Genomic DNA, 15,753 nt, shown 5'->3' with positions numbered 1-15,753 from the left:
CACAAACCTATATTAATGGGAACTTGTTATACAAAACACAACATTAACAGATGATAGACCATTGGATCAGAAAAGTTAATAAGGTTGGTCAAAGAATTTTTTTTTTTTTTTGTTAGAAGTAAAAAGTTAAAATGTAAAAGTTGACAAATTTTTGTGAGTGATTTAAAAGTATTGCGAGGTGCGTGATTCACGAGAAATTGGGCATGTGAACGTGATTCACGAGATCATGCTCTGCCACTCGTAATACATACGTAAACAAATAACATAATCATGCATTCATGCTTGACCAAAATTCCATAGAGAGCTTTCAACTTCGTCAATTACACATAAACAACCCCTATTTAAACCAAGTTTCAAAATAGCTAAACCGACACATTCAAAAGCAAGGTACATGGTAGACAGTCAAGACCATAGGGTGTGCAAATAACATTGCTAAAAATTTCCCCTTTTCGAAAGGCTGATTATGTATTGATATCATAGTGGTAATGTCCTTTGTGTTATTCTAAATATGTTGTTAAAACTCCAGGAGAACACTTTACAATAACAGATGAGAATCAGGCACTTTGCAGCATTTTTACACAATAGGAAAGAGAATTATCATTGAATCATCCCACAATGGGAGTTACAGCTCTTGATCGGTGAATGTCAATTATCTAAAGCAACTTACAGAAAATGCCATAAGAGTAAAAAAGGTGTAACTACTAGGATTTCCTTGCTGATCAGCAAACTAAGGTCTTCCCGAGGAACCAATAAGGGCCAACTATATTTCTGCCTTCTCAAAATCCTACATATACAAGGGAAACTATACATGCAAAAATATTAAAAGCTGTACATTTGACAAAGCCACTGACAACTGATTGCAGGAGGTATTACTGTACAAGCTTTAGTTGATACAAAGATATTACTAACATGTGACCTAGTATTCAAAAAATCTACAAAGTCCACTAGCAGCGCTCTTCCCAATGGCTTCTGCTAAATCTCCTACAGGAAACAGCCTCCTATACTAATCTTTAGCACCTGCAGTGGCACACATCATTTCATAAGGCGAGGTTAATGCAACTTCAATACGGAAATTACACTAGCCACCAAAATAGTGCATTGCACAAACAGCAAAAAAATTCCACTACAAAAAAGGGAAACAAAAAGAAAGATCAATCTTATTTATTATAGGTAAATACAACTGATGCACTTGCACGGAATTCAACACCATGTTTATGGGCTAGGAGATGCCATTTGGTCCAAGGTTCACATTGGTTTCCCAAAGTTTCAACTCTTCTATAATGTACAAATTTATTTAATCCCTGTTTGCTCTGTTGATGCTAATTTTTCATTTAGAAAAGATAACAAAAGGGTAAACACAACAGTGGACAGTTCAAACAATAATTATCATCATAAGGCCTGATCCGCAGAGATAGAGAGATGATCATTGAAATCCATTTCTAGGAACATTTCTGCAACCAATCTTTTTCCCATATGTCAGCCCACAACTTTCTCCAACCAATCTGACTATTAAATGAAGACATTAACAAAACCAAGGGGCAATGTAGCCATCGGTTAATCGTCATCCTGTAGTTGGAGTTTTAATTAGCATAGCAAAAGCATATTTACTTAGTTCTAAGCTCAAAGAAGCTTTCTTTACTCATTGGTTCAAATTAATCAAATAATGACTTAGGATTCATTTATTTTGTGTGCTTTATTTATTTATTTTATTATTATTATTATTATTTTCTTTTGTGGGGGTGGGGGGAGGGAAGAGAGTTCCACAGGGGTCATGATCCACAAAACCTTCTAACTTGCCAGGAAACTATTGCTAGAGCAAGGTGAAGGGCAAGGTCGTGGGTTCAATAACAACCAGATGTGCATCTAATTACCAAATGAAAAGTGTGCACAATCATGATCATAAATGGAAAATGCAAAGTATTATACAAATACCATGAAAACACTAACACAGCTGTTTCTTATGACCTGAAGAGTGCAGAAGGCCATGGACGATATTTTCCCCAAGGGAACAGACTTTTAAATTCAATCAGAACTGCTGCCAAAAGTTGAACTTAGAGGAACTGATGCAGGCACATGTTGGGGGGACCAGGTGCAAATGACTTCCTTCAAAGTAATTTCAGCACTGCCACTATCAGAAATTGGTGAATATGGTTTTGTCACTTTCCTTCTTTTCATTTCCTGAAAAAAATTCAAAAATAAGTTATCATTACATGGAAAAACCTTAATCGTTTATGTAAACTTTCAGTAAGACACGTCTAAGGATGTGTTATCTGGGCTAATATGTTCCCATAATTGAAATGTAAACACCAGTTACACTACCAGATATGCATAATCTAATCCATAGATGACAGGTGAAAGATGATATACTCAAGACAAACTCATGCACATCTATTTCAGAAATGTTGAGCCCACAAATGCATAGGCACAATTTCTATGCTTTAAAGTTCATTTTCATACATTTTGTAGCATTCTAATCAGCTTTGAGGAAGTAAAAAAAATGATTGACAATGTTTTTGAAGGAAGGTGTAGACCTTGACCACAATATTACATGCTCTTATGCCAAATGAATGGAATAACATATGGCATTGGAAACCAACCTTTGAAAGGTTTGACCCGTAAGTGTTCGCTGCTTGCTCAATTGAAACGTAAACTTCAAAAGCCTGGTTGGTTTCAGGTTTGCATTTTATAACACGAACCTGCTCCTTTAACTCTGTTGCTCTAGTCTTTAGATAAATAATAAGCCGTGAAGGTGGAGCTTTTGGATGGTCTTTCTTTCCCTGTGTCAATTCCATTGTCATAAGGTCATTCCACAATACATCCCACAGTACTGAACAAGGATCCCTTGCTGGGCTGAACTTCCTCTGAGCAATTATGTTGGAAGGTTGCTGTAATTGGAAAAGGGGCAAAAAAGAAAAAAGAAAAAAAAGATGAAGATTTTATATTTGTTAGTGCCATTGGGTATGGAAAAGGTGGAAGGGATGCAGCACCATAAATTGTTCATTTCAAGCTAGCTTACTTGCAACAATATGACCCTACGGTGGGTGACCACAAGGATTTTTTCTTTTGGAAGTAAAAAGTGATCTTCATAAGCATCTGACAAGGCAAACTTTCCACGTACTTTAAATAGATCAACCTGGCCAAAAAATGAACCATATTCTGCCAGCTGCAATATAACCTTCATGATGCAAACAATGCAAATAGATTCAGAATCAAGGTCACATTTATAACAATACAAACAAAAACCCTATATGAACTGTCAACACAATTAAATAAAGGAAGATAGCTATGACAAATTTTGCAAAAAAGAAAAAAGAAAAAAAGAGCTGCTGAAAATAGCCACAGTTGGAAATTAGGTAAAACCTACAGGTCTGCACAATATTGGATAATAAAAAAAGAAGATATTTACACCTCAAGACTTAACCATTAAAAAATGGAAAATAATCATAAAAATCATAAGATGCAAGCATAGGCTTCCAAGCCGTTGGCAAAAATGACTATTTTCTATGGCTGCATTAGATTTTAAAGAGTACAAATGTCTAAATTCTAAGTTATATGCCAGGAAACCAAGGCACAAAAGGTATGGACAGGATTGCTACTAATTAACTGATCTTTAGGAAAACAGGATAATTCACCATGTAATTATCAATAAAAGTATAACGCACTTCTTACCAAAAGGGCTAACTAACCAGTGCTAATTTTGTAAAGAGGGTCCTGAGAGAAATATCTAGATATAACTATAACCTTCAGCATTTTTGCACGAACTGCCAGATCTCCAAACTTATTCCATTTCACACTTAAAATAAAATAATAATAATCTCTTCACAGCGGGGATATTAAAAAAATAAATATGTCCAAGTGAAATGTCTAGTTGGTCTCTTAATTAGACAATTATCTCCTTTAAACCAATCATCTCCAGAATAAATTGGTCAACCAGATGCCTCATGGAAGTTCAGTCAGCAAATGGGATATTTTCTAAAATTATTATTAGATAAATTACAATTCCCCCACCCCTCCAGTCCTCCCCCAAAAGGTAGGATCTGTTGGTGCTCTCCACAAGGAAAATTATATCATAAATTTGTTAAGTGTACTACTATAAGTTAATTGGATCCACTAAGTTGAGTATAACTTTTTATATTTTCATGTTGCAAGGAAAAAATATAATGTTTCGGTCAATTAATGGCATAGGGGAGGTATTTGAAGGACAGTATGGTAAATGAGGGAGGAAGAGTTTGAAGTCATAACAAATGAGTATTATTTTGCAAACTTGGAGGGCGATCAATGTAATTGCCCTTTTTTTCCTTATATGCCTGCCAATGTCCATATAAAAAGAATCCAATTGTTTATAACAATTTAATCCATTTATCTTGTATAACCATATCTAGACACTCTGAAAATAACACTACTAATGTAAGCAATCCATAGTGTGATGAAAAACTAGTACCTGTCCCTGTGCTTTGTACTCATCATATGGTCGAAGCAAATTATCACCACCTATTACACGAGGCAGTCTCCTGCGGAGGAGTTGTTCATCTGAAGTTATAGCAGATGCTATCTTAACTCTCATAGCATTGGCCCCTTCGGTAGTTTTTGACAAAAGATCTAAAACTCCACTCACTGGTTGTGCAGCTGCACCTATTATTCCTTTTCCAACACCCTGAACAAATCCCTCAACACCGGAATTTTTGGCACCTTCAAGAGGCTTTGTCAATATGCCAGTAACGCCTCTAAATAGGCCTTTTGCAAGTGCTCCACCTCCCTCTCTGATAACATCACCAAGGTCCTCCACACCCTTCTTTTCCTGCAGAAAAAAAGTTCATTACACACACACACACACACACACATGTATATACATATATGTGTACATTTAAGCATACATATTCAATGACCAGCAGATGATCAATTGGTGAAAAATATCTATGAACATGTCAAGGAGGAAAAGTACTCAGGTAAAGAAATGCTATCATGCACTGTATTTATGCAAGGTCAAAAGGGACAGTTTCATTTACAACGAATATATCATTATTCTGAATATAAAGGAAATATCCAAGATGGAAGGAATGGGCAAAGTAAACTGTATATAGACTGCACTCATTCATGTGAAGTAGGAACATTGAAAAATCCCCTTTGAGCTTCTCCTACAGCTTATTAGTGTAGAGTAGGCTAAAGAATGAAGGAATGGCCAAAGTATACTGTTAAATAGTCAACTCTTATTAGGGTGCAGTAACCTAAAATACGTTTGCTTCCTTTGAGCTTCTTCTACATATTGGGATTGTTTCATTTCAATGAAAAATTATGTATATAGTAAATCACCTATATACCGCCCAACATAAATAACAGCACATGTATTTTTCACCACTCAGTATATAGTCATTGTGGTCTACACTATCCACAACAACAAAGGCTTAGTCTCAACTTTTTTTAGTAAGCTATGAATTCTCAACAAAATTAGTCAAGGTTGGTCACATGTATTATTTTCCTCCATTCTATTCTATCCAAAGTCATAGCCTCTGTTACTTCTTTAATTGACATGTCATTTTTAACCAATTCTACTAATGTTATTTTTGTCTTCCTCTACCTTTTTTCAATATCTCAACTTGAATCAAGTAACTCTTTATTACCGGCACCTATGGTCTACAATACAAAAACAACAAGAAGCCTTAATCTCAAAATTTTGAGGTTGGCTATGGATCCTTAACAAACTAGTTAGGATCGGCCACATTTATTCTTTTCCTCCATTTTGTTCTATTTAAAACAATATTTTCTGTTACTCTCTTAATTGATAAGTCATTTTTTATTACTTCTACTAATGTTATTTTGAGTTTCCCTCTACCTTTTACAATTTCCTTCAACTTGGATCAACTCACACTTTCTTACCGATGCATTAATTGCTATGGTCTGAACATGACTAAACCATCTCAAGTGACTCTCTCTCACCTTTTCATCTATAGGAGCTACCTCTATCTTTAAGTAGATTTTCTTATTTCAAATCCCCTCTTTCTGTGTATTCAAAATTTTTACTTATCAATCTTAACATTCTCATTTCAGCTACACTTATTTTATAAATATGTTACTTCTTAACTGCCCAACATTTGGTAATATAAAGCATAACTAATCTTATAGCAACTATTAAATTACCGATTATCCTAAAAGTTTAAACTATTAGGATATGGTAAATTTAATCGTTTAACCACACAATTCTAACACTTCCCCTCATGTGTGGGTTGAAACTACCTTTTAATAGGTGAGACCTAATACATGGAAATTTAAATGAAAAGTAGAGTGGAGGAGACAATGATCAAACTCAGGATCTCATGCTCTAATACCATGTTAAAGACGAGAATAAAATAATATAGAGAAGCAGAAGCAAGTAAGAGCAAAGAACACAAGGAGAATAAAGCCCTAGCTGCTACATTCTTACCATATACTCGAAACTATTACAATAAACACTAATAGAGTATATATAGAGACTAGAAGTTAGAGTTAGCCCAATATGGGCTTATAACATAACTGGACCTCTTGGGCCATTACATCATCATAAACCCAATATTTTAACAGAAACCTTATAAAACTTTCCCTTTAACTTAATAGGTATTCTACGATTACACAATACTCTTCATCCACCTTGCTCTTATCCTATCTTCACGTGTATGGTCTACACTAGATCTTAGAAGTTCATAATGTCCAATTTGCAGCAATTATAAGAAAATGAATGACAAATATGCAATATTTAGTAAACCTGTCTCTGACGGCTTTGAATGAACTTCTTATCCATTGATAATGCAGCAACACCTTTACTCATATGTCCAAGTGCACTACTTGCATTACCCAATATGTCAACACCTGAGAGCAGTTGAAGAGGTTGGCTTAGAAGATCCTTCCGAATGTTTGAAATAGCAATACTAATCATGGAACTCTGTCTCATGCACACATTCTCATGGAACCTTTGATTTATCCTGACCTGATTAACAAAAATATAAAAATAAATCAAACTCTTATTTTACACTATAATAGAACAATGTATGATGCCTCAAGAAAAAGAAAGTTCCAATATTACAAGAATCATCCACCACTTTCTTTTAAAGAGAGACAATCTCTCAAGAGTAACTCCCAAGATTTATGGAATTGATAGCCTAAGGTTCAAATGACTGAGCTGTATCAAATATTATTTTGAGACTGAAGTGGTAGGCTAGGTGGACAGGCATACTGGAAATAGTTTACATGCAGTGTTATAATCTGATGCTACTACAGACACCATGCTTATGAACACATTGAAATCATCTTATGGGATGCGGCAATAACAGTCATTGACACTTTGAAAGTCATTTTCTCAAAACAAATTTGGACCAAGCTTCCACTTAGTGAAAATAAATTAAATGATGATGCTCTCATCATGAGCCTATTGTTTACAAATAATATTGAGGGTTGTAATTTAGATTCAGATGGAAAGTTTGATCGTAAAACATCTAAAAAATTTCTCCAAGCTAAGGAATCATATTAAGACAGATCATAACACATACTGGCATACTCTCGGTGTTGCCCAATGCAGTCATCAAGGATGACCAAAATCCAAGTACACCCTTAGGCCGTTGACTTGGTGACATTGCCATTGAAACTTTGAATCGAACTTCTGAGGTGTTAAAGACTCTGAAATTTTCAAAGATGGTATTATTGGAGCAATTTCAGGAAACCAAATGCATAAAATAACCAGATTTAGAATTACAAGCTTGAAGAGAGGTCTTTGCATACCCAATCTGAATGATTGGATCAACTGAAACAGCAGTGGTTTTAGTATCATATAATCGGCTGAGGTTCACTTGCTGAATCATTTCATGAAGGCGCCAAATAATGGGTTCATGAATGTTCACTAAAAAGGCAGAATTTTCAGGTCCCTGTTATAAAGTAATCAGTATAAATATGATTAACATATTAAGGAAACAAATCGTTATATTTCTGCAAGGTATTTAGAAAATTGACAGCTCACTTGGACTCCAATATATGGATAGACACACAGATCTAATGAGCCATTTGATTGCATTGTCAAGGAAAATTTCAAGATATACTCAGTTCCCTCCCCAACTCTCTGTGGCCGGAAGAGAACTGGCATTGGACTTAGGGGCAATTGGTTATCCACTTGTATTGCGTGCATTCTTAATTTGAACCTGTAAAAACAGAGGTTGTGGAAGTTGCTTAGTTGAATGATGGAGATGATTGCATAACCAAAAAGAAAATAAAAGCACACCTGAGTAACCTGACCTGCCAAATTAAGCCATGTTTCATAAAATCATAGAGTAAATTTTCTCTTTTTAAAAAAAAAAAAAACAAAAGACACCACCTATGGCTTAAAAGACATAAGCTCATCAACATCTAATCCATCACACCTTTCTTGCCACATGTAAACTTATTATATACCCATCACATTTCAAAATGTTTTTGAATTGCATTTTCCATTTTAAAAAAAAAAACAGAATTATATGTATATATAAAAAGTTATATCCATCCATGAAAGTGTATTCATGCACTCTGGAGGTATCCTAAACTCTTAAGATGTTTTACCATCCAAAAATGAAGTACTAAATGGAAAGAAAATCCTACCTACTGATCCCAGAGCCCAAGCCGGTTGAATATGCTAGAAGAAGATTCTGCACTGAAAGGTATAATATTTCCTCAGGTGTATGGTCAATGATAGAGATTCCAAACTCAGCAAGCTCAATAATTACATGAAATTCACAATCTGAGATTGATGATAATTGTTGCTGTTGAAAGTCATTTCCAGAAAGCTGTGATGAAGCAGGCAAATGTCTTCTACTCAAGATTCCTTTCGGCTCATTTTCTGGCATCCAGTCACTGATCTTAATGATATTCATCTTCTCCTCTTTTAGAATTGTAACACGTAGAGCTTTAGCAGGTCCACCCATCATGTGAATTGGTTGGTGATCAAAAGTTTCATCAATATCATACTTCTGAGATTTTAATGGATCAGCCCCGTCTACCAGGAGTTCCAACAAATGTCTTCTACCAAGATCTTCCCACAGAAAAGAAGCAGCTGAGTTAGGTAGAAGAAACTGCCACGAATCACTGGTACCATCCACTTGCCGAAAGTGAATGGGTAAAAACATCGAACGATTTTCAATCCTGCTTGTAGAAAGTTGATTATACTACTGGAGCATGAACCAAAACAACATATGCATAACAAAAATAGAAAAGGAAAATTAGAGAGGAGATTATTTTTTACTAGAACATAATTGTTAAAGGATTGGGTTTATGTTGATGTAATGGCCCAAGAGGCCTAGTTATGTTGTACACCCATATTGGGTTAACCCTACCTTCTAGTCTCTATATATACCCAGTTAAGGGTTCACTGTAATTGATTACTTGAGTATATAGTAAAGATGCAACTACTAGGGCTTTATTTTGTGGATGTAGGCTGTTGGCCAAACCATATAATCCCTGTGTTCTTCTCTCTTTCTTGCTTCTGCTTCTTTATATTATTTTATTCTTCTTTAACAATAACATTGCACTCACAATATGTAGAATAGAGAAAAAGAAACGAAATAGTTTGACTTAAAGAAATAAATGGAAGACTCTGCAGGCCTATTTCTACAGTAAGAAGCACAGACACAGGTACGGGTACAACACGACGACACAAGCAATTTCGGAAAAATTATGACATGGCAAGGCAAGTACGACATGGGTATAGCACCCCAAATGTAGTGTCCGTGTTTCCTAGTTTCTACATTAGTTTTTGTATCCATTTACCAGTTCAAGAAAATTTCACCACAACTTAATGAGAAGAATACTTCACCTATTTTATCATGCCTTCAGCATGTTTTTACTGTTCAGATTGCACTTAAAAAAAGAAAATAGAACAGATACAGAAAGTTTCCTGAAAAAAAAAAAAGAAAAAAACCTGTAAGTGCTTGATAATGAATTTGGACGGAAAATAACTTCATAGCGCGAGCTCTTTCCTCCACTTCTTACTGCTACCCTTAACTGCATCTGATCATCTCCAATATCCTTCTTCAAACAAATGCGCATCACACCTTCATTACAAACACTGAATGGTGCACTCCATTTGTATCCATTTACCCGCATCTGAAATGGGGGAAAAAAAATTCATTGTAAGTCACAGATATCATATTATCCAGTAAAGAATAAAGATGATTCTATTGAACAGACCTTCAAAAGTTCAACTTTGGCAGAAGACTGCCAGCCAAAGGGTTTTGGGGGATCAGAGGGATGAACCCATGCCACTGACTGAGAATCACATTGCTGCAGGCAGAGACTGCAACCAACCCTATTAATGAACAGGGTGTGTGGCTGAAAATGAACCGCCTGAACATGAATGAATAAGCAATTGTTAATTACTGAGGAGCAAATAAAAATTCACAATATATATAAATATAATATAAGGAACCTTTTTAAAGAAGTGTCCTTTGGACTTGCCTCTAGCATAAAACCTGCGGGCAACCAACTGCACTCTCTAGAATCAGTTGCTGGGTAATCTAGGGGCTTTCATCCCTAACAGGCTAAGTAGTCGTTCACAAATTATCATAGCTTTATTACAATTAAAATCCTATATACAACAGACCAGTGTATGAAAGTTTTCTGTTGTCACCCTAAAGATTTAGATCTAAGGCCTTTGAGCATTTTGGGATTTCTGATTTCCCTATAAATCATATGATGCAGGGATTCTAAGGGGGCTGCTGTTTAGGCTTAGAATTGATTAAGGGAAATGAGAGTTGCTTAGAACAGTGAACAAAGTGTGACAAAACCTTCTTAAGAGAAATCCATCTCTTGAAAATAGCACTAAGTTAATCTATGTAATTGCATTCAAAAACTAATCACAAAATAACTACAATGTGGTACTTATACTATTTGCTTGGCATTGGAGCCTTCTAGATGCTTGACAAGTGCCTAAAACCTATTGGCTAATGCTTAAGCAATCATCTAACTAACTAACTAACTAACTATTCACAAGAGGATTAGGATGCAACAACTTGAAATGCCCAGCATCAGGACTCTCCCTCCTAAGAAGTACTTGACCTCAAGTGCTCTTGATTGCCACAAGATTTGTATGAATTTCTAGCCTTTTAGGATGATGCAGTTGCATTGTGTAATGAGTTTTCTACAGTTGGCAGCACACCAAAGGCTGCTGCTTCTGCACGGCAAAGTCCCACACAACTGAATCAACCTTCATCTTGACCATTGGGTTGGGGCTTACTTTCCTCTTCTTTGGTTGCAAATAGTAGGGGTGTACCATCTTGTACATAATGTGTGTGCTACACCTTCTACCATGGATGGTTTTCCTATCATGTTGACGTGGCCTTCCACTTGCAAGGAAGAGATGACAAACATTCATGGTCTTCTTATCATAAAGAACACAATCTTGAAAGCTTGTGATTGATAAGAACCCTAAGCACCCTCTTGAAACTCTAACTTCACCTCCTTCTTGCTCTATATTAGCATCTACTTCTTCCACAAATGGATCATACACAAGTTCTAGAATGCATTCCTTCACTTTATTGCTTCTTCTTCTGGAAGAAAGGTTTGGAACCCTGTAGAGAATGCAGAGGGCCAAGGATTTTCCTCTCAATAGTGCTTCTTGAGGCTCCACTCTCCCCCTGAATAAGTAAGGCCCCGTTAGCCTGGGTGAAGATGGGGATAAGGAATAAGGATGGAAGCATATTGATCATACATGGGTGCATTCATTAGCATATCTTCATTGGGTGCTTGCAAGGTATTATCAAGGTTCAAAGTTATACCTTCTTCTTTAACCCCTTCCGCCATCAAGGATTTCCTTCCAACTGCATGGCTGACTTCCACTTGTTAGGGGTTTCATAGACTTGTCCTCCAAAATTGCAACACTCGAAAATTCCATTGCTTGTGCCATGCTTGCATGCAATGGCTGCCTTCATAGACCAGGTACTGTAACTACAATGTAGTACTTATACTATTTGTTTGGAATTGGAGACTTCTAGATGCTTGACAAGTGTCTAAAACCTATTGGCTAATGCTTAAGCAATCATCTAATTAACTAACCATTCACAAGAGGATTAGGATTCAACAACTTGAAATGCCCTGCATCATCATAGCCTCTTGTAACATGAATAATAACAATTTTGAATTAATTTTTATCCTAAGATGTAGAGCTCTGTTTTAGGTATTTCAGAATATCACTTATTTTATTTATTGGTTAATTATCTTTTTGGCCCAAAAACAACCATTTCACAGTTATTTTAATTTTAAAATCTTTCATACAAGACCAGGCAATACAGTCTGCGTCTGGTAAGGTTGTACAGAACAGACCATTATAGTCTATAGCTGTGCATAATAGACAGGATAACCATTTAGGTTTTCTAAAAACCTGTACATATTGGCTCGTACAGGATGAGATTAACAACAGAAGATACACAACCACCGTGCAATTGAGTGAATTATTAAAAATTATAACATGATAACAAATGTGAGATCTACATACTGCAATTAATCACAGAAAGAAAACCAAAAAACAAGTGCAGAAATTTATTTCAACCTTTGTTCTGTCTGAGGTCATGTTCAGCACTGCTGAAAGCTTGAAGTACGATCCATCTGAATTGTATGCCTTGACTTCAACCCGTTCCTGAGGAGAAGTTTCAAAGTGTATCACATACTATGAAAAATTCCACACATAAGAGGATAAAAAACTACATCTGAAGTCGTCATAATCTTGGGAATATTTAACTTCATATCCAAGTCACCTTGTTTTCCAGCTCATGAAGAGAAATCCCAGGACTGTAAATTTCAGAATTACGAATGGCAACAGCAACGCCCACCCGTGAAGACAGACGTGCATCTTTGTTAGATGTAAATGATATAAGACCTGTTCTGCTTGCATAGTCTTGTGGAGAAAGCATGCTAGGAACTGGAGTAGTATCTTCAATCACTTCAAGTACTTGAATATTTCTTCTTGGGCCAGAATGCCTCCTGTCCATGGAGATCGTGGGATGTTTCAAGGCTATTTTTGCAGATTTAACCGCTCTGGAAAGTAACATGGAGTCTGCATCTGATTTCTCCAAAGGCTCCACTTCCACCACTCGATATGCTAAAGGCAGAGATGAATCATTAATAATCCAATATGGAACGAAAAACCTAATGGTTTTAGTAGCAGCACTTGTTCCTCCCAAGTCACGGTCAATGGTCACGCGCAATCTCCTGCACATAGGATAATTATCGACATCATGCATACCATATGAAAAGTTATTCTTCATTGATTTATTTTTTTTTTATTGGTTAATTACACATGCATCGACTAGGTCTTGAACCCACTACCTCACTCTCCATCCCATTATTATGGAAGGAGGAAGTAGCAATTGAGCTGTAGTTCATTGGTATTCTTAATTTTAAATATTACAAGAAAGTAATGTGTTCTATTCGTCACCATGCAGATAATTTGTCTAAAATGGGGGAAAAATTTTGTTGACGAGGGCTACAAAATTTCACAAAAGTTCATATATATTTTCATTCTATTTCTTTTCCAACACCATCTAAAGCAACATCAAGGTTTTTCACTCTCTCAATGTCCCGAATTTATGTTTTCAAGGTTCCTTGTTTGATTTGGGGTATTTGGCGTGAAGAAGTGCTAGAATTTTTAGGTGGTGTGAACGGACTATTTTAGAAGAGAAGCAGCAGTTATTTAAACATTGTTTTCAGTAGATGCTGATTTCAGGAACATACCCTTTTGCTGAGTATTTAGATGTTATGGACAATTTTAATCTTAGAGCTTAGCTGGGTCATTCATCTAGGATACCCCATGTACTTGATGCAATAGTTTTTTCATCAATCAAAATTTTACTTAAATTATATATATATATATATATAAATGCCTAAAAATCAGGTAGAGAAGCTGTTTTCTGTATAACAGCAAGAATTGAACTCAAACCAAGCTCGACCTCATCATCAAGCTAAGCTTGGTTCATTTTCTTGTCGAACAAGCTCAAGTTTGTTCATGAGTTAATTAACTAACGTATTCCCATATATAGTAAATACCACAATCAATTTTTTTTAGCCCTTAACAAGCCTATGCTAATAATTAATAATTAAATTATAGAAATTGTTATTTGAGATAACCAGATTAATAATTTTTATTTGTGAACTTATACAAATTAAATTCACCAACCCTGTACTGTTAAAAATTTATATACAATCATTATCACGAAATGGACAATTTAAATTATCAATAAATTATAAATAATAATTTGAAATATTATGAACTTAACTACTAACTTAAACAACCCAATCTCAAGTCTATATAAGTATATTTTTATACATGTATAAATAATAAACATATAATATTATATACACTCAAATTGAACCTCAAGTCAATATAAGTATATTTGTTTAAAAAGAGAACATAAAATCAAGCGTTTTCCCATGCCAAGCCCAAGCTTTTTTGTTTATGAATAGCTCAGTTAATTCATAGCCCTAATACCATCACATAAATACAGTATTTGTTCACAGAAGATTCGTGTTTCAGTTGTTTATTTGTTTATTTCTTCCTTTCATTTGTTCAGAGAGAGAGAGAGAGTACATCCATAGAATGTAACAGAAACAGCTTTCAGAAGTGAAGTGAAACTTCCACACATTGCACAAAAAAGGAAGATGTCTATTCAAACAAGAGGTGTTGACACAACAGAAAGACCGAATCTGGTGACTAATACCTAGTGTCCCTAGGAATTCAAATAAGTGATAGCCAAGCCAGATTTTTGAACAACCAGTGGTAAAAATGTTGAAATGTATGGCTTTGTGGAAGCCATAAGCAAATCAATTAGTAACATTTGCGTTTTCAAAAACCTATTGCTACAGAGGGGAGTAGATGTTTACATTGTATAGGTATAAAAGATAAATTAAGGATGAATCACCTTGAAACAACAGAGGATCTAGAAAGAGAGGGCCCTCTTAGGTTGAAAAGGCACAACATTCAAATAAAAGAATCAAAGTGCTTTGGAGGTTTCAGTTAAGCATATATTCATCCACATTTCTTGTAAGGAAAAGTTTGATTTAGTCCTGACAAATAATTTGATATTGTACGTAACATAATTTATGCAAAGAGATTAACTTTAGTAGAATTTCTTAGCTCTGGAACTGCAATTAAGAAACTTAAGAACCACAATGCAAAGAGTCGGCACACCATTGTATAACAGGAAAAAAAAAAAAAAAGGTTCATTTGGAATCACAGACCTTTTACTTTTCTGGTGGACCATCCAGAAAGATGAAACATGGTTACTGGAAGAAAGATCCAAAATAAGAATAGGGTCCTGCCAAAAGAATAAATAATGGAAAAGGAAATAATATGTATCAGAGGTAAATATTCCACGTATAGGAGTTTTTACATACAAAGAACAGTTGCATGTATATATTTAGACTAAAGTTAATACCTTCTCCAGAACCCAACCACCCTGAACAAATAATGTAAGATATATAGATTTCTGAATATCTGCTGAATATATGTGTACACTCCTGCGTGAAGAGATTATACCATGTTGTCGCTCAACACAATTCCCTTCTTTTGTTTTTTCCCAGACTGTGAACTCAGCTGGACAAGGAAGTCGATTTTCCAACTTCAAAGGAGAATTAATAGATATTCTCCAATCATAAACAGGTGCATTTAGTTCAGTATGAAGAACCGAGGCATCTGCACCTACACTGAGCCAAAATTGTCTGCTTCCAGTGTTAGAACAACGCAGAAGTATATCCTTCTTCTCAAGTTGATTCAAA

The 15,753-nt window shown here is 35.4% G+C and overlaps 2 protein-coding genes across 4 annotated transcripts in view; both read right to left on the bottom strand.

Moving 5' to 3' along the window:
• Positions 1 to 571: 571 nt before the first annotated feature.
• LOC112025625 (uncharacterized) lies at positions 572 to 15,743 on the bottom strand. 3 transcript variants are annotated; one of them, XM_024058288.2, is made up of 16 exons: positions 15,414 to 15,742; positions 15,217 to 15,293; positions 12,738 to 13,191; positions 12,533 to 12,619; positions 10,177 to 10,332; positions 9,908 to 10,092; positions 8,593 to 9,132; positions 7,982 to 8,159; positions 7,747 to 7,889; positions 7,518 to 7,644; positions 6,737 to 6,958; positions 4,442 to 4,798; positions 3,017 to 3,175; positions 2,598 to 2,885; positions 1,966 to 2,178; positions 572 to 1,017 (listed from the first exon to the last, which is right to left on the bottom strand). In XM_024058288.2, exons 2-15 carry the CDS (start codon positions 15,237 to 15,239, stop codon positions 2,023 to 2,025), a joined length of 3,075 nt encoding a protein of 1,024 aa, XP_023914056.2. In that variant the 5' UTR covers positions 15,240 to 15,293; positions 15,414 to 15,742; the 3' UTR covers positions 572 to 1,017; positions 1,966 to 2,022. The 3 variants fall into 3 exon arrangements, with proteins under 3 accessions (XP_023914056.2, XP_065628751.1, XP_065628750.1); XM_065772679.1 differs by lacking the exon at positions 572 to 1,017 and adding an exon at positions 1,136 to 1,566 and having other exon boundaries at positions 1,948 to 2,178; positions 15,414 to 15,743; XM_065772678.1 differs by lacking the exon at positions 572 to 1,017 and adding an exon at positions 1,136 to 1,566 and having other exon boundaries at positions 15,414 to 15,743.
• LOC111999047 (uncharacterized) overlaps positions 15,396 to 15,753 on the bottom strand; it is a 46,505-nt gene continuing 46,147 nt past the window's right edge. Inside the window, exon 42 of the mRNA XM_065772708.1 lies at positions 15,396 to 15,696. Within this exon, the coding sequence (XP_065628780.1) occupies positions 15,396 to 15,696 (301 nt within the window). The remainder of the gene's footprint in view (positions 15,697 to 15,753) is intronic.

Source organism: Quercus suber, unplaced genomic scaffold, assembly GCF_002906115.3.
Source record: "Quercus suber isolate HL8 unplaced genomic scaffold, Cork oak 2.0 scaffold_62, whole genome shotgun sequence".
Classification (NCBI taxonomy): Eukaryota; Viridiplantae; Streptophyta; class Magnoliopsida; order Fagales; family Fagaceae; genus Quercus; species Quercus suber.
This window is presented reverse-complemented; position numbering and strand designations above follow the sequence as displayed.